Source organism: Leptinotarsa decemlineata, unplaced genomic scaffold, assembly GCF_025532065.1.
Source record: "Leptinotarsa decemlineata unplaced genomic scaffold, Ldec_3_MD MMD2_tig00078422_RagTag_RagTag, whole genome shotgun sequence".
Taxonomy (NCBI): Eukaryota; Metazoa; Arthropoda; class Insecta; order Coleoptera; family Chrysomelidae; genus Leptinotarsa; species Leptinotarsa decemlineata.
In genome coordinates this window covers 11,291,313-11,315,756 of record NW_027412747.1, presented here as the reverse complement: position 1 = coordinate 11,315,756, position 24,444 = coordinate 11,291,313, and the positions used below count along the sequence as shown (strand labels likewise).

Below are 24,444 nucleotides of genomic sequence, written 5' to 3'. Positions count from 1 at the left end.
TCATTACGTTTTGCATTATGTTTTAGTTTCATCGAATTTTGATAACCACATGATTTTAATTTATTTCATCCTAATTGTTGCAATAAACTTAAAAGCGATAACATTTTTGAATAGAGAATGAAGAGATTTTTCAAACGATATATCACAAACCTATACTTCCCATTCGAAGAATTGGGGTTGTACGTATCATTCGAAAGGAGTTGAATATAAAGGAAACATTTTCACGTTGAAAAATGTCAAATTATAATTTACATTTGACGTGTTTCGGGATTTTTTTTTAATATGTACACTAGCCGAAATAATTTATTCATTCCAATTTGCTTTTACACACTGTAATAGCAAGAACTACATTCACAGGAGCATATACCATCCGTTGCTATAACAACCAGAGTTTTATCATTCCGCGTCTGGAAAGAATTTACACCGTTCAAGTGTAACTACATATATCTAGAAAGTCAAGTAGGCAGTAAGAATCACCTTTCATTCCAGGCGTCCTGTTTCTTTCTTGAATAATTCGTTAAAAAAACTCTTTCAGACATTCTAGGGAATTTTCATGACACTCAATTGTTACATCGCCTTAAGTGGGTGTCGACTTAACAACTCACATTTTATAACGCTATTTTTCTTTCCAAAAGGATCAGCGTCATTGAACCGGTTTGAAAATGACGTTCACAAAAGCAATAACGTTGGTTTATGCAGCATCGACTATATGAAATATTCCTTGAAGAGGCCGTGCAAACATGCTTATATCTATAAACTTGAGAGGATCACAATCAATTATAATTTTTTCAAAACATCAATTTTTTTGCATGATGGTGGAACAATTTTCATACTTATAAATTTATCAGAGGTGAGTTTCGCTACAAAGTAGTTTCCTCACTGGCAGTAATTTTTATTCATTATTCATGAATGTCAATAGTGAGTACAATATGCAATCGGTAATGTTCATGAAATATAGTGAGCAGTGGTATACACAATGTTCCATCAAAATTCTAAAAAAGTGTATCCTGTTCTCATTACCAGTTCTATGCCACATTTTTAATGATTGCCTAGTAATTATTAAAAAGGTGAACAAAATGTCATGAATAAGTACAGACCAATAAGTTTGTTAACAGCTTTTCCCAAATTATTTGAAGTGACCATATCAATGAGAATCATGAATTTTTTGTGGCACATGATTTTTTCATTGATTTGCAGCATGGTTTGTAGATGAAATTCAACACTCGATTGAACAAAAATTCCAAAGTTCTTTGTATATTGGTGGTATGGGGATGAGATATACTTGTCTTGGTTTTCGTCTTTTTCTAAAAGTCGAGATTTCGTTCATTCTCAACCTAAACTTTTTCTTCCTCATAATATTATCTACAATATCCCCACTGTTACTGACTGCAACTTTCTGTTTTGCCCATTTTGCGGTGTAATTCAAAACTTGTTTATCCAGCAACAGGTAATTTTAGGCATGAGGCGATATTTTAAGGAAAGGCTTGGACAAAAACTATGCATCAAATGAAGAAATTGAACGGTGTTCTATTTAGAGAATAAATATGTTATAAACATAATATATATCTCGATCACAGTCGTCACATATAGATTTCACAGTAAAAAAAACATTGCTATTATGGCGATACAATAGAGAGTTGTCATTTTTAGAAAAAAAAAAAATAAGAAAAACTATAGAACACGCTATCATGTACAAAATCAAAACGAAATATCTTAGTACATTCTTCAGTCGTCAAATGGATTTCGCTTTGAGAAAAGTCGAGTTTATGGCGTTGAAATAGGAAGAACGACCATTTTTCGAAAAAAATGTTTTTTTAAGAAAAACTATTGAACCTAGCCATAGGAAATACCAGATGAAATTTGTAGATGTTTCGTTTGCGCTCGTTATAAATCAATAATATAATATTGATATAGGGTGTTCCATTCAAAATAAGGAAGATTCTGCAAATTTTTATTTACAATATGTGGTATGTGCGGTTTTTCATACCCTGTATATCACAGGTAGATTTCAGATATATCGTTTGAGAGAGTTACCATATTTGACCAAAAAAAAATTCAATTGGACTTGGCACAACTTTATAATTTCAAATATTCTGAGTGACGAATATTCGAAAAAAAACCTGTAATGCTAGATATCTCGAAAACCGTCAATATTTTCGAAGTGAAGATGAACATAAAGTGTGTTTTACTTTCTATGTAGAAACCTAAAATAACGATAAAAAATATAGGTTGCCATTTGAAAAAACACAGTTGGGATCCGCCCAGAAAAAATTGAACACCCTGTGTGACCGCCAATATTTTTATTTTGTTGAGCTCGAGTGATAAGGTAACATTATAGAAATTTAGATTCCTATCTATTTCCTAAATAGAGATATGGAACACCGCGCCACTGTTGCAGGACCCTGTATATTTATGTTTGTGTACTTTTTGTACATAAGAACAAATCGAAAGATAGACACGAGTATTCCACCAGATAGAAATCCAATTATATTGTTCCTTAACATATTAAAATACAGAGCATGGGCCGCATTACGCATCAATTAGATTTTACAACTATTTACCGTTGATTATTTATCAAAGAAGATCGGACAAGAAAATTTTTTAAAAAAACGTGTTTTCGATCTGTTGTGTGATATTGAGCTATATTCCTGAGCCACATTCCTGACAAATCAAACACTTTAGATTTTTCCCATGATAGTTCATTCTCGAAGTTTTCTCTTTTCAAAGTGAGTATCAAATTGTGAATGTTATATTTTCTAATAAAATATTAGGAAAGAGGCAATTGGCTGTAATATTTGACACAGTTTTCGTTTTACCAGAATATAAAGTGAAAATGGCGAATGCGCTGGTTACAAAATGCATTTTTTTTTTCTTTCGAAGATGTTGAAAATGAGTTGCCTGAATGGACTATTGGACACATTAGCACTGAATTCATTTGGTTTGAGTGCCACTCTTCCTCTGTAGTAGGATCCTGTTCTTATTAAGAACATATCTTCGAAAAAAAGGCTACAAAAAGCTGAAAAAAAAACTTTTGTGAAGGAAAATCAGTTTTTATCAACCTTCTTCGGATATTTTCACCTTCCACTATATGGGAAACTTTATACAAGTATAGCTGAGTTTTGACTCTCTCTGATGGTTTTTGTTGTTCCCACTCAATTTCGAATTCAAATTTTGTTTTTTTTTGGACTCTCGCGATCTGGTCCGTAACATTCTTCACATAAAATTTCAATTCATTTATGAAGAAATGATGAATTCGATTAAATGTAACATTCATCATTGAAGAACCCACATAGGCGTGAAAATATCAATATTTCCTATAACATTTCGAGGAAGTAATAAGCCGCTCCTGGGTACGCCACTGCTTCCACAGAAAGAAGACTGAATTTTAGCAGTACAAGAATACCGAATGTTAAGTGCGAACTTTGTGTAAAATGTGGATATCTCACTTTCGCGTCGTCCATTGTGCCAGCCATAAAATTTGGATAAAACAGACACTACATACCTGTAAATCAACACGGATTTCGCACAAGTCTCCCGAAAACCCCAACGGACAGAGACAAACTGCTGAATTATCGCTAGTCAGGCACTTGCCTCCATGTTGACATGGAACTCGGCTGCATCTGTCAGCTGTGCATTCCTCTGAAAAAAAAAATAAAATAAAATACGATTACAGCTACAGCGGTTGAAAAATGTATGAAATTTCGAAATTCAAATCAGTGTTACGATATTCAAGTTTATAATCAGCAGAAGATTCAAGTAATTCTTTCTTTTTGTAATGCACTGTTTGGTGTAGTAATGAATATTACTGGAGTTTTTTTCCAGGGGCCAATCATCCCCTAAATTGAATTTTAATGCCTCTGTGGGGAGGAGGAGTGATTATAATATTCCATGTCCAACCAAAAAATTAGTAACTATACTAACAAAAGTTTGGTTGGTTCTATAGAAATATTTTATTTTTTTTGAGTTTGTATAACAAATACCTGACTGCTATGATAAAAGTAATGGAAATTATATTATTGTTTTATTCTTTACCTTTCAAGTTCCCTTGCCCTATATGGATAAACAATTAAAAACATCAGTTAACATATGAAGTTAGAATGTAAAATCAATGTGAAACAATATTTTAATATGAAATTCCGCTTTTTTTTTGCAAAAAATCCGCGATTTTTAAATACTGCTACTGCATTTTCAATTTCCTTATCTGGCAACACTCCCCACAAGAAAAGTATTCAGTGATCTACTATGTTCGTTGAGTGTAGCTGTGATTTCAGTAACAAGGTGTGTGACAAAAATAAAAATACTTGCAGTGTTTTAAAAAAGTTAATGGCTTCTCCATTCCCACGTTTGGACCGGCCCTGGTAACAAGCAGAGGTATGTTGACTTGAATACTAGCTATCTGCGAATAATTAGAAACATCGTTGTGTCTAAGTTTACCAGCATTCCATGCTATCACAGGATGTGATTTTTATCCAGCATTTTTCAAAAAGGCAAGGGTTGATTAATGTTTTGAAGAAAAATGAAGAATACCAACAAGCATTCCACCGTTTTGGTTCCTTGGATTTTGTTGGTGATGTAGATGAAGAAGAACGTCTATTCAACATAATACAAACATTCATCTGTGATGTAAACAACGTTTCTGGAATAACTGATGCAGATGCTGTCAGACTTCAACTGTTTATTAACAATTATATGGTTTCTGACATTAATGGAGAATTTATTCGAAAAAATTTTAAAAACTTGAATGCTAGCAACCTATCACCTTATAGTTTCTATGGGCTAACTATAATGCAAGTCTTTGGAATAATGCAACTATGAAGATAATAAACATTCTGGAACCCAAAATAATGGCTGGACATTAGAAGATGGTACATTTGATTTTCATTGGTTCGATGGAGATCAATTACCGGGTTTTGTCTGTGAGTCGCTGGAAGAACAATCAGGTAATTTATTTTCGGTTCTCACATTCCTTTTATCTCTTTAGTTTTTTCGAATCATCATTGTTTGATTCGTTTTTACAGTGGAAGCAGAAGGAAATGAGGATAATTCTGATGATGACAATGACGATTTAGATTTCCAATATTAAGATTGGCTGGAAGATGAATTGACTGATTTCAATGAAGATGATAATGAAGATTAGAGGCATTACTCAGAAATGTTGAGAGATTAATGTTTATCTACTTTGTTTCATTTTATGATTAATTTCCAATGAATAAATAATAAAAAAAATTGTTGTTATTCAATACATTTTTTTAACAATATCAAGTTTTTGACATTTGACATTGAAGTTTTTACGAATTTATCAAAACGCTTGCAGGATAAAATTCTAGAATTATTGTAGTCAGATGAGCATTTTTAAGAAGTTCATTTTTAATTATTTACCAGTCAATCTACTAATAACACTAATGATTTTCAAACAAGACTCAACCTCTTACGGAAGCAAGAAATTCTTTGGAATGTTCGAAATAGATGAACATTTCAATCTAGCAGACTACTATTACAATATTCATGCAGTCATTGTTCACTGTGGTTCTGGCGTTGAATCTGGTCAGTATTGCGCCTTGGTCAAAGAAGAAACTGACCGGTTTAAGTTTTCTGGCGATGCATTGAATTTATTGGAGCCTCTGGAGACACCCCACATTTTGTTTTATAAGAGAGAGGACATTGTTAGATCAAGATCTTCAGATGATGTGGTGCTGCAGGTTTTCCCGGGTTTTCCTGCAGCTGAAAAAGCAAATGCACCACTGGAATCAATGAAGTCGCCCCGGAGCGCCAATAAATTTTTATTTTTGTTTTTATTTTATTTTTATCGTTGTTTTAATAAAACTTTTAATCTTGTTTTACTTTACTAGACTTTGCCAATAAGATGTTCATATCTTGGGTAATAAATTATTTACCTGATTTGTTTTTGAATTTCTAGCTGATTTTTCTTAATATTAATAATTAATTGATATATTCAAACTGTGAGAGAGTGAGAAAGAAAAGTCAATATGTATATCCTTATACATGTCTCACTCAGTCTTACGCCTGTGGATAATGCCCTCGCGCTCCTACCCATAGAGGCATCAAAATTTTATTTGAGGGATGATTGGCCTCTTGGATCGGTCTGTCTTCTTATAAGAGGTTTTAGAATTGTTGTCTGGTTGGACATATATAAAAATGGAGCATCAGAATTCACGTGAAGTTAAGTAATTATTTTGGGAGCTTTAAAGCATCTGCAAAGCAATACGGCCGACGGAAAGTGTCTGGGAGCATTGGCGATTTATTTTTAAGGAGATTGTCTAAAATATACGTAAAAATCAGCTTGGAGAATTGACGTAAGGTGAGTAATGTATTTATGTACCGTGATTAGCTGATAACTGAAAATTGTCCGTCTAAGCAAGCTAACAGGTGGGCATGCGTTCTTAGTGCACACTAACAGTACTTAATCGTCTACATTTCCTTCGTCAGAAAATACGTGATGTCTGGTGGCCCTGGGATCTTCCTCTACCAGCTTGAGAACAATAAAGGAAGTTCACAATGATATTTTTTTTGCATAATGTAATGAATAATAACGTTAACCCATTCGACATCTTGGTACTAATCTCATTTAATATTAGATCCCGTCTAATCCGCTATACACTACTTGGCAGGAGTAACCGGCCCAACAGAAACATTTTTGAAAAAACATTATTTATTTCTCATCATAATCTCCTTGCAGCTCTATACACTTCTCCCAGCGACGTTTAAAAAGTTCGATACCGTTTCCATAATAAGAACTGTTTTGCTCCTCAAAATAGCCATTACCTGCCGAAATCACTTCTTCATCGTTGGAATATCTTTGACCACCAAGCCATTTTTTCAAGTTTGGAAGCAGAAAATAATCCCAGGGGGCTTAATGTAGAAAATAATCCGAGGGGGCATGAGGTAGCAATTCAAATTTTATTTCGTTAATTTTGGTCATTGTGATAATGGATTTGTGAGTTAGTGCTTTGTCTTGCTTGATGAAACGACACTTTTTTTTGGCCAAGTGCGGCCGTTTTTTTAAACAAATGCGATCGTTTTTGGTTGATTCCTTCACTTGAAAAAACGATGCCATGACCTTGCCTGCAGGTGAAATGGTCTTCGCCTCCTTTGGAGTCGGTTTTTCCATTCGAGTCCACTGTTTTGATTGTTCTTTTGTCTTGAATGTGACATGAAGGACCCATGGTTATGAAACGACGCAAAAATTCTGCTTTGTTGTTGTGAAACTTCGCTAAACACTCAATTGAAGTATCTTCACGATGATTTCAGTCGAGTTTGAGAAAACGCGGCACCCAAGTCCAAATTTTTAGGTAATATACGATTTATTGTACTCTTTAAAATGCCTTGTGAGTCAGCCCGCGAATTTCCAGTCAACGATCATTCAGTACCGCTTTGTGGATTTTCTTCATTGTTTCGTCACCTCATTTGGTTGACCATTGCGATGCTCGTCTTGGCAGCTAGTACGGCCTCGTTCAAACTCTGCTACCCAATATTTGACTGTTGTAAACGAAAGAACAGACTCACCCAGAGTTAATCGAGTTCAGTTGAGGCCTTTCAAATGAAAGTACCACATAATGATGACCAATTTTCTCCAGTTTCACAAATTCACAATAGCGAAAGTTTTCGGTGAAAACTTTGATGGCTGCCAAACAAATACTAAACAACACAGCGTCTTCAAACTTGCAACGTATGCAACAACTATACTCATTTCTAGATCAGGCCTGGTACTTCGGGGACCACCCTAATACCGTCTATTATTCAGATATTGATGTCAGATTGCAGAGATCCACCATGAAACTATTTTGGCGACCCGCCAAAAATTTTAATGGTATGTTAAATTCGGATTGGAGTATGACTCGATCTGCCCTCTATGAATTGATTCGTCAACCAAATCATTAACTTTTCAATACGAGAGTTGATGCTTTCGAATGAAGCTAGGTTGTTCGGATATCGGACTGGGGGTGGTAGAAATTGGCTCGCGTCGGGTGTGATAGTTTTCGGCTAAGTGCTTGAGTGGTTAGCCTTTCTAGTCTCTTTCACTCTCACCTATATCAGATGAATAGATGATACAAATCGAATTTCACAACCCCTCTTTCAGCCACTTTTCGTTCCCAATGACCATATGTGAAATTGAGTATTCAGTTAGTCATATTACAATGTTTATTTTCAATTCTCAAGATTAACAAACTACAGTCCACTCATAATAATAAAACGCTGTTCGTGAAAAAATATTCATATTTGTATTTGTAATTATCGATCAATATAATTAGGGAATCAGGTTTCTATGGAGAACTGAATAAATTATCCAATTAATGAATAAATGGCCAAATAAATGAATGAATGTATTTATGAAGAAACGAATAAAATGATGAATAACAGGAATTCATCGATACGACAATTTACTGTTCAATTGAACTCTTCAGTGGTTTATTAAATGCAGTAACGTTTGGAAATGTACTTTTCTGTGTGCCATTCTTCACACACCAGGTGATTTATAAGTCAGCTTTGTTCGTTGTCCAGGTGGAAGGTTAAGAACCCAAATCAGTACCGAGAAACTTTCACACTTTCACAGTAAATTACTTTCAACGAATACGTCTCTGTGATGTTTTCGGATATTTGCCCTGCATTTGTTCGGTGAGTCTCTGAATTATTTTGTTGAATAATTCTTCCGAAATAACTCACATGTCGTGAATGAATATGATGAATAAGGAATGTAATTGATGGAACTCTATAACTGGATTTGAATCATAACGAAAGACGAAACCAATATTTATTACAGTGAAGTTATAAGGATGTGCTTCTGGGTGTGGAAGAAAAATATTGAAGATTCTTATTGTGAATGAACAATTCATATGCGTCATATGAAACGGAAACAACCTTTTTGTATTAATTCATTCCCTGCGGGGGAAATTCGCTCCCTTTACTTTCCTGCATACGTCCCCAATTCATTGGAAGTTATAACAAAGAATAGAAAACAATTTTCAGATTCTTGCAAATGAACATCAAATAGTACTTTAAATTTCGAGATCATTTATTGTACAGTGTGACCCACTTGAATTCGAACAACTTTATTCTGAATTGTAAAGTTCAAAAAACTGATACCAAATATAATTTGTTTTCCACAAGACCTGCTGCGAATATTTCCATAGATAAAAATACAAGAAAACGTATTAGCGACTTTTTTTGGAAAAAATTCACGGTCTACAGCGTGCTTTCGGGCTCTGTGATACAAAGGAAGGTCTCGAAAAGGAACTAGGCATAATCAAAAATGACCTTCAACGGAATGGTCACTCCTAAGTGATGGTGGAACAGACTTTAGCTAGAAGACAGCAAGAGCCTCACAAGGAAGAGAAGCCACCACAACCAGTATTTGTACTTCCGACATCAGAGGATTGTCGAAAAAGATGAGAAAAATTGGGTTCAAGTATAACATCAGAACCTGCTTCAAATTTGTGAACACTATCCGTAGCAGTCTCACGAAAAGGCGGACTGCGATTCCAAGAATTGCATTTACCGGATAACCTGCATTGCCGAGCACAAGAAACACGCACAGTGAGAAGAAACCAGCAAAACAGAATAGCAGAGCATGTTTGGCCTCATCAACATAACCCCAAGTGGTATCAAGCTTAATTCATCAACAATGAGGAATACTGGTTCAGGAGAATATTCAAAGAAGCCGCGTATATGTTATTCAACAACGCATTTAGCCAAGCTATCATAGAGATAACCAACATATGGAAACATATAATCAAGCGGAACACGACCAACTCCCGTCAACCGGTCAGCTCCCGCTTAAACCGATGAAGCGGTGAGGGGGAAGAGGGGATAGGTGAAAGCACTCGAATGACATATAAATTGTCAGATCTCGAAGATAAGTACATTTATCGCCCGAAGACGATTGTGGATACTAACAATCGAAACGTCGTGAAGTAACTTGGCTTGGAATCTTTCGATTTTCAATTTTCATTTCTTGTTGATGATGAAATTGTTCTACAGCGCCATCTCGTGGCGAGTTACACAAAAATTGATAGCCTAAAAATCTTCTCTATGAAAAATTACAAGTTTCATCACGATCGGTTGAACGATGTAGAAGTTTATCACTTACCAACCAATCAACCAACAAACATCCATTTTTATATATTAGATTAGACAATGGAAGTCCAAACCAAAGAAATGCACCACGAAACATTGTCAACCACCTACAAACAAATCAAGAGATGGAATATTTATTCAATTATTATAAGTTTTTATGAAAGATCGATGATTTCAAAATTATTAGGAAGTATATAACGTCTATTTTTATCAAAATTGGTCTTTCAAGTTATGTCATTTGAAAGCCGTGGGTAGTACAGTTTCAGCTCATGGAAACTTTTTTGTAGCAGATTCAATGCTCGACAAATGCTTCTCACCCACAAAATATTTTATCGAAATAGAAAATCGAATTTAAGCGACAGAAATTTCATTTTATTTCTATATAGTATCAGATTTTCAGGCATAAAAAATTTGAAAAATTTTAATGATACCCCCTGATAAAGATGTAGAATTTCGAATACTTGAAGGAGACAAACAAGTCGGACGACTTTCGAGTAGCATGGAAAATGTATTTTTAATGATGATATCATTATTTCGAATTCAATACCAATGAAACTCAAAAAAGATATTATGTTACACGGAAATTCACATACACATGCTTTTTTGTATAATATAAAATTCATTGAGATAGAAGAAAACAGAAAATAATCCAACAATCACCACAAATGTTTGGGCAAACTTGACATATAATTGATGTTGAGTGTTCTGGGTCTCTTCATCGATGAAACCAGAAATCAATAACCAATTTACTTTGATTCCCATCGTACAGCCCCAGTGTGCATCGAATCATTGGGTATTTACTGTAGCGAATGGAACATTCAGAGTGAACAACAATAATCAGGGCATTAGAGATCATTCCACTAGCAAATAATTGTTACAGGGGTGACGACTGGGAAATAGCCAGATTCTGTGTTGAATTTGCCAAATGGGCAATATGCGAAAATGCTTTGCGGATTTTATAGTCCAGGCAAAGTCGGTAGTTTGCGATAATGAAGTGAAAACATATAACTTTTCAACAGATCTCTTTTTTCTACAAGACACTTCATTGGTTGGGAGCTTCCCAAACAAAGTTGCAGATATATTTGGAAAGTTTCAAACATTGAAATATCGAATTATCTTTTAGTTTGAATGAATTCTGAGAGTTCCTCCAATTTATATTCTCAACATGCCCTCACTCACTCTTTAAAAAGCAGCAGCATTCAAGAAAAATGTCGACCCACACACCTACTGTATAAAAGGTGCAGATTACATTCGCCTGGTTACATAAAGTCTCATCTTTATGCTGGTTCCATCTCATATGTAAAGGAATCTCTCTGGAGGAATTCATTATGCTGAATTCATTTCAGAAACATTCGAAATACATTTTTTTAACAAAGCAGTCTTCTTTTCAGAAGATTTCATCGATGTTGTAAATGGTCGGTCTATTCTTTTTTCTTCACGTTTTCATTAGCTCAATGTTTTGAAACTTCCATCATATGTCTACTGGAGAGCCGACTCGACTTCACAAGGCCAGAATAGCATAAATGCCTACATAAATTCATGTCATACTGTCGCATCAGTTCGCTCATGAGTAAGATTATTAAACTTTTATGAAGTTCACTCAGAAGAAATGATATTCATAACTATCAATTTAAAAATATGTAAGTCCCTATCTACCTGAAAACATTAAAAGCAAAAATGTAATTTCAACTTCCGAAGTGATTCACTACGTGAAACAAAACAAACGCAAATGCAACCTTTTCTCATCACACGAGTCGCATTGGTTAATGAGGCTGCTTGAATTTCTTTCATCACGCGATGGTTTTAATGACTCCTTGAGGAGTCATTTCAAAATTTTTGAGGTAACTGATGGATCTGACTTGATAAGTAATACTGTTGTATCCGTCTGAACAGCTTTTCAGTTACCTACAATACTATATGTGACTATTATTTCAAATATGGGAAAATGAAGTAAGCTATCAATAATAGATAGACATCGCGTACTTTCCGTACTCATAAAAGAAGAACAAAATTCAGTGAATTGTTTTGTTCGATGACAGCCCCCCGATTTCGCATGGGTGAAATTGTCATATTTCTAACAATTGACATAAAAAAGCCTATGGAAATCCCTTGAGTAGTTTTGGAGTTCATCACGTTCAGACAAATAGATGCAACAGGGAACGTTTATTTATGATATATAGTGACGCATAAGTTTTGTATGACCTACTGTCATCATGATATGATCCTGAAAGGCTAATAAATGATATCAATTGAGTGTTTTATTCCATAAAATATTTTTGTATCAACGCCTGAGGTTTGTTATTTGCCAGATGTGTAAAACGTAATAAGTCAGTCTATTGAAAACACTTTTCCTCGCTAGAATGAAAATGCTCGTTTTGCTAAGCAAGTGAGCACCAAGAGATGACTAAAACTATTTTTCACAAGCTATGTTGACGTCTATATGCATCTACATGAATCATTACCTTGCGCAATAATGATAATAATGTTTTATTCGTACCATTGCATCACATATCTTAATTCTACCAATCAAAAAATGAATAAAACAGAAAAAAACACAAAGAAATTAATCCGCGCGTGACATGAAATGTTTGACAAAACATTAAACGTGAACAATCTTTTAAAATACAAATGTTCTCTAGATCTCTAGAACTGCAACTACGACTCTTCAAGGCGAGGCTATCAGCTTCAGGGTCACCAGGGGCTGCCCTCAAGGTAGGGTACTATCTCCCCTTCTGTAGTCGCTCCTGGTGGATAGTCTGCTTGATGCTCTCGACAGAAGAAAAGTTGATCTGCAAGCTTATGCAGATGACCTTGTCATCCTGGCAAGGTCCACGTCGCGAAGGGTAGCTTGTAATATCCTCTAAAGCGCGTTGGACGTTGTTCACAATTGATGCCTGAGGGAGCATATGTCTGTCAACCCCAGCAAAGCTATGTTAATCCCCTTCACCAAGAGAAGGAAATTGGACGATCTAACGCCACTTTCCCTCAATGGTGTGGTTATTCCATTTGTAACGGAGGTGAAATATCTTGGCATTGTCTTTGATGAAAGACTAACCTGGAACGCTCACTTGGAAAAAGTTTTACACAAAGCCAAACTGTTTGTGGTAAAACTTGGGGTTTAGGTCCCAAACAAATCTATTGGATTTATGTGATGATTGTCAGACCAATGATCACTTATGGTGCAATTGCTTGGTGGCCGAAGGCTTTACAGAAAACGGCCCAAGCGAAGCTCTCTGACTTACAGAGACAGGCCTGTCTGGCTATCAGTGGTGCCATCAGTACCACACCGTCAGCGGCCATGAAGATCCTTCTAGATCTACCCACTCTCCACATTTTTCTGGAAAGAGAGGATAGATGGACTGCATACAGACTTGTGCACATTGCCAATTGCACGAATCAATTCAATGCAGAGTGCAACAGACTGTTGGTTGACTTTGGAAGTCACAGCATTCTGGAAATTACCTCTGACTTTATGCCTCCAACTGTCAACTACGAACTGCCTTGTAAAGTACTATTCCCGAGTAGAGAGGACTGGATCCTACGGGAGAAGGAAATATTAAGAGCAGATAGTTGTTGGTTCATAAATGGATCAAAAACACCTTCCGGTTCTGGTGCAGGTGTTTTCAGTCGCAGACCCAGGACAGAGTTATCTACTTGCCTAGGAACTAATGCGACTGTATTTCAAGCGAAAGTTTACGCTATGGAATTGTATGCGGAGAGATTGGATAAATCCAATCTCACTCACAAGTCAATAAAAATATTCTCGGACAGTCAAGCGGCGTTGGAAGCTCTTGGCTCTTACCAACCAACGTCTAAATTGGTAGCAAACTGCCAAAAAAGACTCTCCTCGATAGAAAAACTAAACATATTGTCTCTGGTCAAGATTCCTGGCCATACTGGCCTGGAAGGCAATAAAGCTGCTGACTTTCTTGCAAAGAAGGGTGCTGCAAACGGCTTCATTGGACCAGAACCTGTCATTGACATCGCTTTGGGCTTTGCCAAACAAACACTTAACACCTGGATGGCAAGAAGAGTTATGGACTTCTGGCAGAATCACCTTTCGAAGCTTGATTTCAAACAGTTGTTGCACTACAGTAGGGATGAACTACGATGTCTAGCAGGCCTTCTTACAGGTCACTGTCATTTGAATCATCATATGCAGAGACTTGGACTGTCGAAAGACAGTGTGTGTCGTCTCTGTCTGGAAAATGATGAAACTGCAGAGCATATACTTTGTGCCTGCCCCGCTGGGGACTGAATCAGGTTCGTTGGGTTCGGCAGATCCGTACTCTCACCATCTGACCTGAAAGACCACTCACCATACAAACTAATCGGCTTCGTTAAGAAGCTGAGTTTATTTGGCCGAGTGTGAATAGGTGTGAGCCACAATAAACCCTTATGGGTTGCGGTGGAGAGTCGAATAGACCCACTCACTTTACACCTACCTACCTAAATCTGTTCAAATATAAAAGGATGTAGATCTAAAAGATTTATTAATAAACCAAATGAATTTTTTTTTGAACATCCAACATGAACATCATTTTAACACAAATATTCTCTAATATTGTTTAAATATAAAAATATATATAAGTCGAAAAATTATTAATACTAGAAGATTGAAATTCAAACCAAAGACTGAACAATTCAAAGTGAAATAAGATTGTTGAAGCTTCAGTCACATCATATTTCAAAAATATTAAATTTTATATCAGATTAACGAAAAATGTTGGCACAAATATCAAATTAGACTGAGGTATTGAGGCAATGAGGTATAACGAGTATTTTATTGTTCGAAAAATTGAAATGGGAAGTATGGAAAGTGATAGAGGTCAAATTATTAGTGAGCTATCGTCCGCATCGCAGTATATAATCACAAATAGGAGAAAGGTGAAGATAAAATATTAGTCAGGTAGTGAATAACAAGAGGACAATAACAAAATACTAGGAATCATTATGCAAAATAATAATTATTGTAATATAAAATGGTTTAGACTTTCGCGGCTGAGGTTTCCTGTGTCACTGTTTTTCGAGTTTAAAAGCCGTGGATTTTTGGAATTTCTTCCTGACGTTTCGCTGGCGCGAGTGGCTAGCTTCTTCAGAGGTTTAACCATCTTGGCTTGCTGTCCGATGACTAACTTTTAGGCTTCGTAAAGTGTATTTATGCCTTGTCAGGTAATCAAGTACAAGTACAGGTACAAATACAAGTAGCCATCGATGGCTATTTGCAGGAAACGTTTTTTCAGTCTACTGAACGACATTTAGAGGACAGTATACTTCGAAAAATTTTGGTTGTTAGGTAGGTAACTCACTGAATTTCGTTCAGAAACCTGATAACCAAAATAAATGAATCAGCAATGTTGACAAAATACATTATATTACCAGATTCTTTCGAAATTGCAAGTTTCATATGAATTCAACCAAAAGATGTAAATATTAGGATAATAACTAAACAATTTTTACAAACATATTTCATTTTCAGACGCGCTTCGCCTCTGAAATTGAAAGAATGTTTGTGAAATTTGTTTAGTTATTATCATGGATAGTGTTATTAATTTTCATCAAGTAACGGGTCAGTTCATTCATAAATAATATGAAGTTCATATTTGAATAACATACGCTTTGATATGATGAACTTTTATTTCACTAGGAGAAGTAATGTAGAAATTTATCAGAAACTGTGTTTTTGTCCTGAACTTCATTATTTTGTAGGTGATAACTAAGCAATGACAACATGAAAATGAACAAGTGAGACAGAGAATATCTGGACCACTACCTCTCTCCTGAATTCGATCACGGTTTACATTAACTTAATTACCCGAAACGAAGCGATTTTAAGTTTTTTGAAAAGGTTACACTATTAATTGACATATAGATGAATTGTAATCCAAATTTCCCGGCCTATACTGTTTATGGTTACGCTGTCATGTGAATTCGACCACAAGTGGGAAGTCCGTGGTTTGCGATTACATGCATTTTTTGTAGTACATGCCGACATAATTTTCAATAATTTCCTGTCACGAGCTAATCGTTTGTGTAATTCTCTGCGCATGGACGCACTCATAAAACAATTATACTCCACAGTTTGAATTATTTCACGTTCATTGGTTCACGTAATAGGTCTCAATGAAGTCATTTTTGAAAGTATCACTACTAAAGTGCAAACATTGTTGGATTCACCGATGTAGAAAATATCGTTATATCGATAATAATTTTTTAAGAAATTTTAAAAACAGTGAACCGTTACTTGGTGAAAATCAATAGCATCATTCATAATAGTAATTACAGAGTTCTACAATATAGAGTTTATTTCCTCAAATATGGTTTTTTTTCTGATTGATCCAGCTGTTACTTGATGAAGGTCATTAGTAATTTCATAAACTACACCTTACAATTTGATCTCTTTAAACTTCATTTGAGAAATATATCACGACACAGTAACTTCTTCAGCAATGATTTGAATACTACAAGTTGCTTCCTACGCTAATATTTGTATATCACAGGTAACTAACTACAAATGAGACTACCTCCATCAAATTACCTTAACCTCTAAAACTTTTATATACCGGAGGTACCTCTTCAATTATGATTACCTGAAGCATATTACCTCACGTCTAATTCAATAATAATACTTCCTTGGTTAAATTTACTATTGAAGTAGAAGCAGACAACTCAAACTCAATCAATTTCTTGAACTTAACAATTAAAATAATGAACAATTTATCGCATTTATCGCATGATTCACATCAGGCAATGTTCTTGTTTCAATAGATAATTTTAATAGAGAACTCAATGTCATCAAGCAAATTGCAGTAAACGATGGGTTTAAAGCTGAATTATTAAACAAAATATTTTCCTAAAAAGCCTACGCTAAAGCGATTCGAGACGTTTTTTCCATATTGATAAGTTAGATAATCTAAATCAAAATTATAGAGTTTCAACGTATTTTGGACAAACAGCAGAAAAAGTTACTTCATTTTTGAGGAAACAAAAATCAAAATTGCATATAGAGCAAGTAATACGTTGGGCAAGTTAGTTAAAAATTATAGAGACAAAACATCCAAATTCTAGAAATCAGGAGTATATAAATGTAAGTGTGGAACGTTTCCCAAAGTATATATTGGTCAAACTGGTAGAACATTTAGCAATCGAATCCAGGAACATCATATCGCTGTGCTAGATCAATACTAGGACAACTTGAGAAACATAGTTTTGAGAAAATTGAGTTTAAATGTTGTAATTGTAGCTGATATTTACATTTCTCAAACTGACAATGTCATTTCATGGTGTTTGGTGTTTAAGGTATATGGAAGCCTAATGTTAATATCATTATCGTTATGAAGTGTCAATTTTATTTTTTAACTTCTTTTTGTAAGGTATCTTTGTATTACATTGGAAAAAAATAATTTGAAGATATCTCGGTGTTTGCTCGAAGTTATCTCAGTATTGAAATTACTTTTTGTTTTTGGTATAAGTTATTCCTACTTTTGTTGAGCAAGTCCTTGTATTGTTCTATATATTTTTGAATATCAGTAAACTTAACGTCATTTTCAATTTTTGACAATAACTCTCTATTCCATGGATTGTTGGGGAAAATTTGGGAATTTGTCTTTTATTTTCGTTTCTTAAGTTTCGTTTCTTAAGTGTTTTTACAAGTAAAATGAATATGAACTCTCAACAATAAACAAAACTAACATTAGGCACTATTCCTTGGCATAAAAATAGGAACTTTGATGACGAAAAGTATAAAAAAAGGGTATTAATTACTTGAAGTTTAGTCACTCTCCGCATGATCTACCTCTTGCCCTCCATTAAAGGCTTTCAGAGTCTTTAAGAAATCATGATATTCTACTGGGATATGTTTGAGTAAGCTCAAAAGATCTGTATGTTTTTCAAACGATATTTTTGGCCTGTTAATATACGCTGCACTAGGTCTATTATTTCTTTCGTTATTTTTTTTGAGTGATCATTATTTTTTTAAAGATTCTGTATCAAAAGTATCTTTATAAGAAATTGAATTTGGATCCTATTTGGTGACACGCAATACTTTTATATTAGTTTATATTAGTGAAGCAGATATCAACATTCATTCATCATCAATTTTTGAAACAATACAATCTAGAAACACAGAACTTCCATAGTATCTGAGGTAAGTTCTTGTATCATAACTTGCCAAATCGTTTATGTTCCTGATTCTTCAGCTTTCTCAAAGAGTATTCCTCAGAAATGGTCGTCGCTAGTTTTCTCTTCAACCCCTGGCAAGTTAATATTGTCTCTATTAACGATCAGACTAGAGCTCAGCGAGAAAGTTGAAATCAGAATTACAAATCTTGATTGAAAACGGTGATAACTCAAAAACAATAAGATATATTAATAATAAACCCATGATTATCAATAAAACTTTAAATAATCCTCCAAATATTAGAAAATTATTCTAAAATACAATTGAACACAGACATTATATACCTGAATATTCGAAGTCTTCTTAAAAATAAAGATCAATTACAAGAAAGTCTAGTTTGCTACAACCCAAAAATCATATAACTAAGTGAATCTGTATCTGTAGAGTAGGGAGGGTGACTGTAAGCCCACGCACTTAGGCCACATGTGACCCATTGTACATCCTCCCGAGGAGTTGTCCTCCTAGGTCGTCGTCCATCCTGTCCTTTCCAGGAAGGTGGACAGGTCGCTGGGAGACATCTCCTTTATATCGGCAGGTGTAGGCCAAGACTCGCCGAAGACACACTCTCTTATTGACGATAACTCCGGGCACTCGCACAGGACATGTCTGACAGTCTCATCTTCCTGTTCACACATCCTGCATAGAAGTGTGTCCACTAGCCCCATATTATGTAGGTGTTTCCTTAGCTGACAGTGGCCAGTCAGAAATCCTACTGTGAGGCGTAGATTTTTCCTGGTCATCGCCAGATATTTCTTCGGCGCCAGCTTCCCAGGGTCGCCCAAGGTGATCCTGGCAAATTTACATCCTTTGATTTCATCCCATCTCTTTAGAGATTGAGCATGGGTGTAACTTTTGACTAGTTCCGCAATTGTCGTGGGTGCCACTTGGTCCTAAAATTCTTAGACCAGCCGCTTCCTTGGCTAAAGAGTCGGCAATGCAATTACCTTTACTCCTGTCGTGCCCTTTAACCCACCTCAGGATAATGTTATTATCTACCGAGGCTTTGGCTAAATCTTGGTGGCACTCTAGTGCTAGCCCTGAAGTAACACGGTGTCTGTTCAAGGCTAATAGTGCTTGTCTGCTATCAGTGCAGATTGTTATGTTTTTGCCAGAAATTCTTTTCTTGGTTATTTCTTTTGTGGCGATTGAGATACCAGCCAGTTCTGTTTGGACCACGCTGGTATTTCTTCCCATTCCCCACTTAATCCTTAGGCTTAGTGATCTGGAGTACACTCCACATCCTGAGCCTTCTTTGGTTTTTGAGCCATCTGTATAAATCCGTATTGCATTTGTATCATCTGACTGTGTTCTGCTTAATTTGTATTTTGTAGGGTTTATTAAACACAAACCTGGGTTCAATTGCATAACTTGTTGCCTGCAGCAGAGGTTGCGCAGTAAGCGCTTCCCGCCATAGTGAACTAAGTGAATCTAGACTAACCAATGATATCGAAGAAATTGAACTGAAAATTCCCAATTGCAATATAGTACGATGTGACTCAAACAGGTGGTGTCTCAACATACATCCAAAGTGACTATTTTATTCGGTTGTCTTTATCACTCACCCTCAGGATCTGATGCAAAAATCACAGATATCTGTGTAAGCTTATTATCGACAAATCTTCATTGTATTTTTGGTGGGCCACTTCAATCTGAACTACTCTGATGATATTTTTTATGTTTCTAGATTGAAAAACCCCCTCAACAAGCATGGCCCTCGCAAATAATCAATAAATCAACTAGAGTTATTAACCACAACGAATCGCTTATAGATTATGCCTTAACGAACAAGAATAGATATCAAGAAGCTTCGGTACACTTATACCCAATAATAACAGACATTCAACAATCACTGTTAACTTCACTAATATTTATAATAACGAAAATCAAACGATAGAAAAATATAGAACTCAATATCAGGTGAACGGACGTAGAAATTATTTATCAAGAACTACTGAATGATTGTGAAGCAGTTATTGATGATATTTCTCCAAAACAAAATTATAGTATCAACAGTCATTTGCCATGGTTTGATAACGAAGTTCACTGTAAAATTAGGATTCGTGATAGGGCATACAGAGCCTTCAGAAACTGTTCAAATATAGAAAAACAAAATAACTGGGAAACATTCAAGAAATTGAGATACGATGTGGTCAATGCGTTAAAGAGTTGAAAAAAATCAATATCATTTTGAAATGATTGATTCGTATAGAAACATTTGTAAGTAACTTCGTTCGGAAATGGAATGTGTCCGATGAGGAAAGTTGTTCAGACCATCGACACATAAACTTTGAAATCGGAGGGATTCAGACCTCGATCCTAACATATCAAAATCCCCGGAAAACAAACTGGGGAGCCTATACGGTGGACCTGGAAACCTGTTTAGACCGCATGGATTTTGACATCAGAGATTCCATTGACCTAGAGTTGGCAGCAGATCGATTACAGGGAACTATCATCTCTACGCTCAACGAACATTCTCCCATAGTAAATCAGAGATCAAACAGGAATGTGCCCTGGTGGAACGAAAATCTGGCAAGGATGAGACAAAAAACTAGAAAAGCCTTCAAAGGCGCAAGGAAATCAGGTTCATGGGACCAATACAGAAGGGCCCTAACTGAGTATAACAAAGTCCTGAGAAAATCCAAGAGAGATACGTGGAGAAGGCAATGTGAAGAGGTCGAACAAACCCAAGCATGTGCCAGGCTCTACAAAATACTCTCGAAGGAACCTCAGGACTCAATAAATAATTTGAAAACAAATACGGGAGAGTATACAAAAACCGGAGAAGAGACTATCAGAGAGCTTTTCCGGGTACACTTTCCCGGGTCAGAAATTACAAATCTAACACCGGAGTCCTGGGCGAATTCAGAACTAGAGACCCCGAAAAGGGCATCCAGGGAGGACTGGCAAACGACAAAGAAGGTGATAGATACGGAGAAAATAAAATGGGTTATAAACTTATTTCAACCCTACAAGTCGCCGGGACCGGATGGCATATACCCAGTAATGCTTCAAAAGGGACCGGAAGTACTTTTCAAAAAATTGTGTATAATTCTCAGAGCAAGCTTAGCACTGGGACACATACCAAAAATTTGGAGACTAATCAGGTCCACCTTCATTCCGAAACCTGGGAAAATCGGGCAGGGCTCGGCGAAGGCTTTGAGACCAATTAGTCTCATGTCATTTGCGTTGAAAACGCTAGAAAAACTACTTAACAGGCACATTAGGGACGTAACACTGGCTATTAGACCATTACGTCGAGACCAATATGCATACAGGTCAGGTATGTCAACAGAAACGGCTCTATGTCTGGTAACAGAGAAAGTAGAATATACCTACAAAAACAAGGAAGTACTCTTAGCTGCTTTCTTGGACATTGAGGGCGCATTCGATAATACGTCGTTAGAATCAATCATCCAGGCGTCGAAGAGAAGAGGGATCGACAAGACAAAATGCAGGTGGATAGACTGCATGCTTAGGGGAAGATTGGTATATACAACCATTATGGGGGAAACAGTCGTGGCACGGGTAGCAAGGGGCTGTCCACAGGGGGTTCTATCCCCTCTGTTATGTAACCTTGTAATGGACGAGCTGCTATGTATCCTGGAGCGTAATGGGTATAAAGCACTGGGCTATGCAGACGACTTAGTCATCCTAGTCCAGGGTAAATACAATAATGTAGTGAAGGGATGCATACAACAGGCCCTGAACATCATAACAAGATGGACCGAAGAGGAAGTGCTTAACATAAGCCCATCCAAATCGATCATAGTAGCATTCACCAAGAGGACTAAAACGGAGAGTCTCGGACCTCTAAAACTTCGAGGTGAAGAAATACAAGTGTCGGGGGAGGTTAAATATCTGGGAGTAATCCTAGACTCCAAACTGACCTGGAACCAACACTTGGACAGGATAAAGAGGAAAGCGGAGGTAGCACTGATGCTCGCCAGACGCACCAATGGAAAAACATGGCGACTAAAACCAGACATGGTATATTGGTTATACACGATGGTGGTTGAACCTATGATAACATACGCATCTCTGGTCTGGTGGCCAAAGGTGAAGCAGGCGACCGCCATCAACAAACTAGGCAAGGTGCAAAGACTTGCATGTTTGGGAATGACGAAAGCAATGAGAACTACTCCAACAGCTGCATTTGAGACACTCCTGAATCTACCTCCTTTACACTTTGTGATAATGGGGGAGGCCAGGATGGGCCAATTTAGACTAGAAAACTCACCGAACTACAGAAGATCGGACCGAACAGAAATTTCGGAACAAGTGGAGGAGCACATATTGAATATGTGCACGGACCACATGACACCAAAGTACACCTTTAACACAAACTTCACGGCCAAAATCATACGCCGTGAAGAGTGGAAGACCATTAGTCATCCCGAAAACATGTTTGGAAAAAACACCTGGTATACAGATGGATCGAAGACCAAACATGGAACGGGAGCTGTAATATACCGAGCGGATAGAAATCTAAACTACAGCTATCCGCTAGGACTATACACATCCGTATTTCAGGCGGAAGTGTATGCTATCTTGCAGTGTGCAAGGCTTAATAAATTGAGATCTCAAAGAAATGAGCGAATCAATATTTTTACAGACAGCAAGAGCGCACTAGGGGCTCTGACAAACCCGAAGGTGACATCAAAACTGGTCTGGGAATGCCATGAAGAACTGAATGAACTTGCAAACAGGAACAAATTAACTTTGTACTGGGTGCCAGGGCATTCAGGAATCACAGGTAATGATAAAGCTGATGAATGCGCTAGACGCGGATCATCAACTTCATATATAGGTCCTGAACCAGCTCTGGGGGTATCAAAATCACTGGTACGAAACCAGATTAGGATATGGACCAATAAGAAACACACAGAGTACTGGACAAAAATACCTGGCAACAAACACAGTAGAACCTTCATTGGGGAACCGTCCAAGAAAAGAACCGAAGAACTACTTCAATATAGTAGGGATCGGCTCAGAATAATTACAGGGTTACTAACCGGTCATTGTCCGCTCAAAGAACACCTGAATAAAATGGGGCTGTACAATGGAGACCTCAGCTGCAGATTATGCAACGAAGGGATAGAAACAGCTCTACACATCGTATGCGAATGTGAGGCACTGAATCACAGGAGGCAGGCAATATATGGACGTATGAAATTACGTCCAAAAGAATATGACGAACATCCAACACGGAAGCTGTACAAACTAGTACAGGGAACGAGACTGATGGAATGGGTGTCATGAGAAGATGGGAGAACGAACGCAATAAGCCCAAGAGGCTGCAGTATTGGACTAAATTGACAAGTCAGACAGCTCCCAAGGTACAAAAAAATAAAATAAAATAGAGACAACTCTAAACAAATATGGAAAACTCTCAAAAAAGTAGTTAACGGAGATGACATTGATTTTCCAAATTGTGTACTACAATTTTCTTTATTGAGAAATTATCATGCCTATCTTATTGATTAACTTTAGAATGTATTTATCTAAAGTTTGTCATATTTTTAAATCATTCGAATATGTAACAAAAATATTAGAAATGTATGTGAATTAGCATTTTTCTATTTCAAGTAAAGATTTTGTTATATTATTTACCAAGGATATATTAGAAAATCACATTTTTTCTCCTACAAAAAAAATCCCAACAAACTGAGATTCATAAAGAAAATTCATGCATTTGTTTTCTCTTGAAAGGTGTTTAACAGACAAAGCTGCTTATCAAAAATTTCAGACACAATTTCGATTTCAATTCACAATGATGAACACATCTGAATACATTTTAAAGCTTTCTTGATCTAAAAATAGACCTTTCTAGGAACATTGATCACATTTATGGAACTCCGCCCATAAATACAACTTATTGGATTTCATACGATAAGCCCTAAAAACGTTGACTGACGCTATTTTACTGAGGGTTTTTGCAGTACACGGTAAAGTAATTATCCATCGTTTTGAGGTTGAACTCAATATACCTCGAGCTATTGAAGAACTATTTATACGAACTATTTCTATGAAAAGACGCATACGATTTTGTGAAAAAACATTGAATTATGAGTTCAAAATCGGGATTTGATGAAATTCTGAGTTAAGAGTTGAACTTATGTTGAAGAACTCACAAGCCAACAAAAAAAAGGTTTTTAAAAACTTTGTTTACT

At 36.2% G+C, this 24,444-nt stretch overlaps 1 protein-coding gene across 1 annotated transcript in view; it reads right to left on the bottom strand.

The window, feature by feature from the left end:
* The window catches only part of LOC111515053 (pikachurin), a 314,492-nt gene that overhangs the window by 28,537 nt on the left and 261,511 nt on the right, over positions 1-24,444 (bottom strand). Inside the window, 1 exon segment of the mRNA XM_074186004.1 lies at positions 3,503-3,639. Within this exon segment, the coding sequence (XP_074042105.1) occupies positions 3,503-3,639 (137 nt within the window).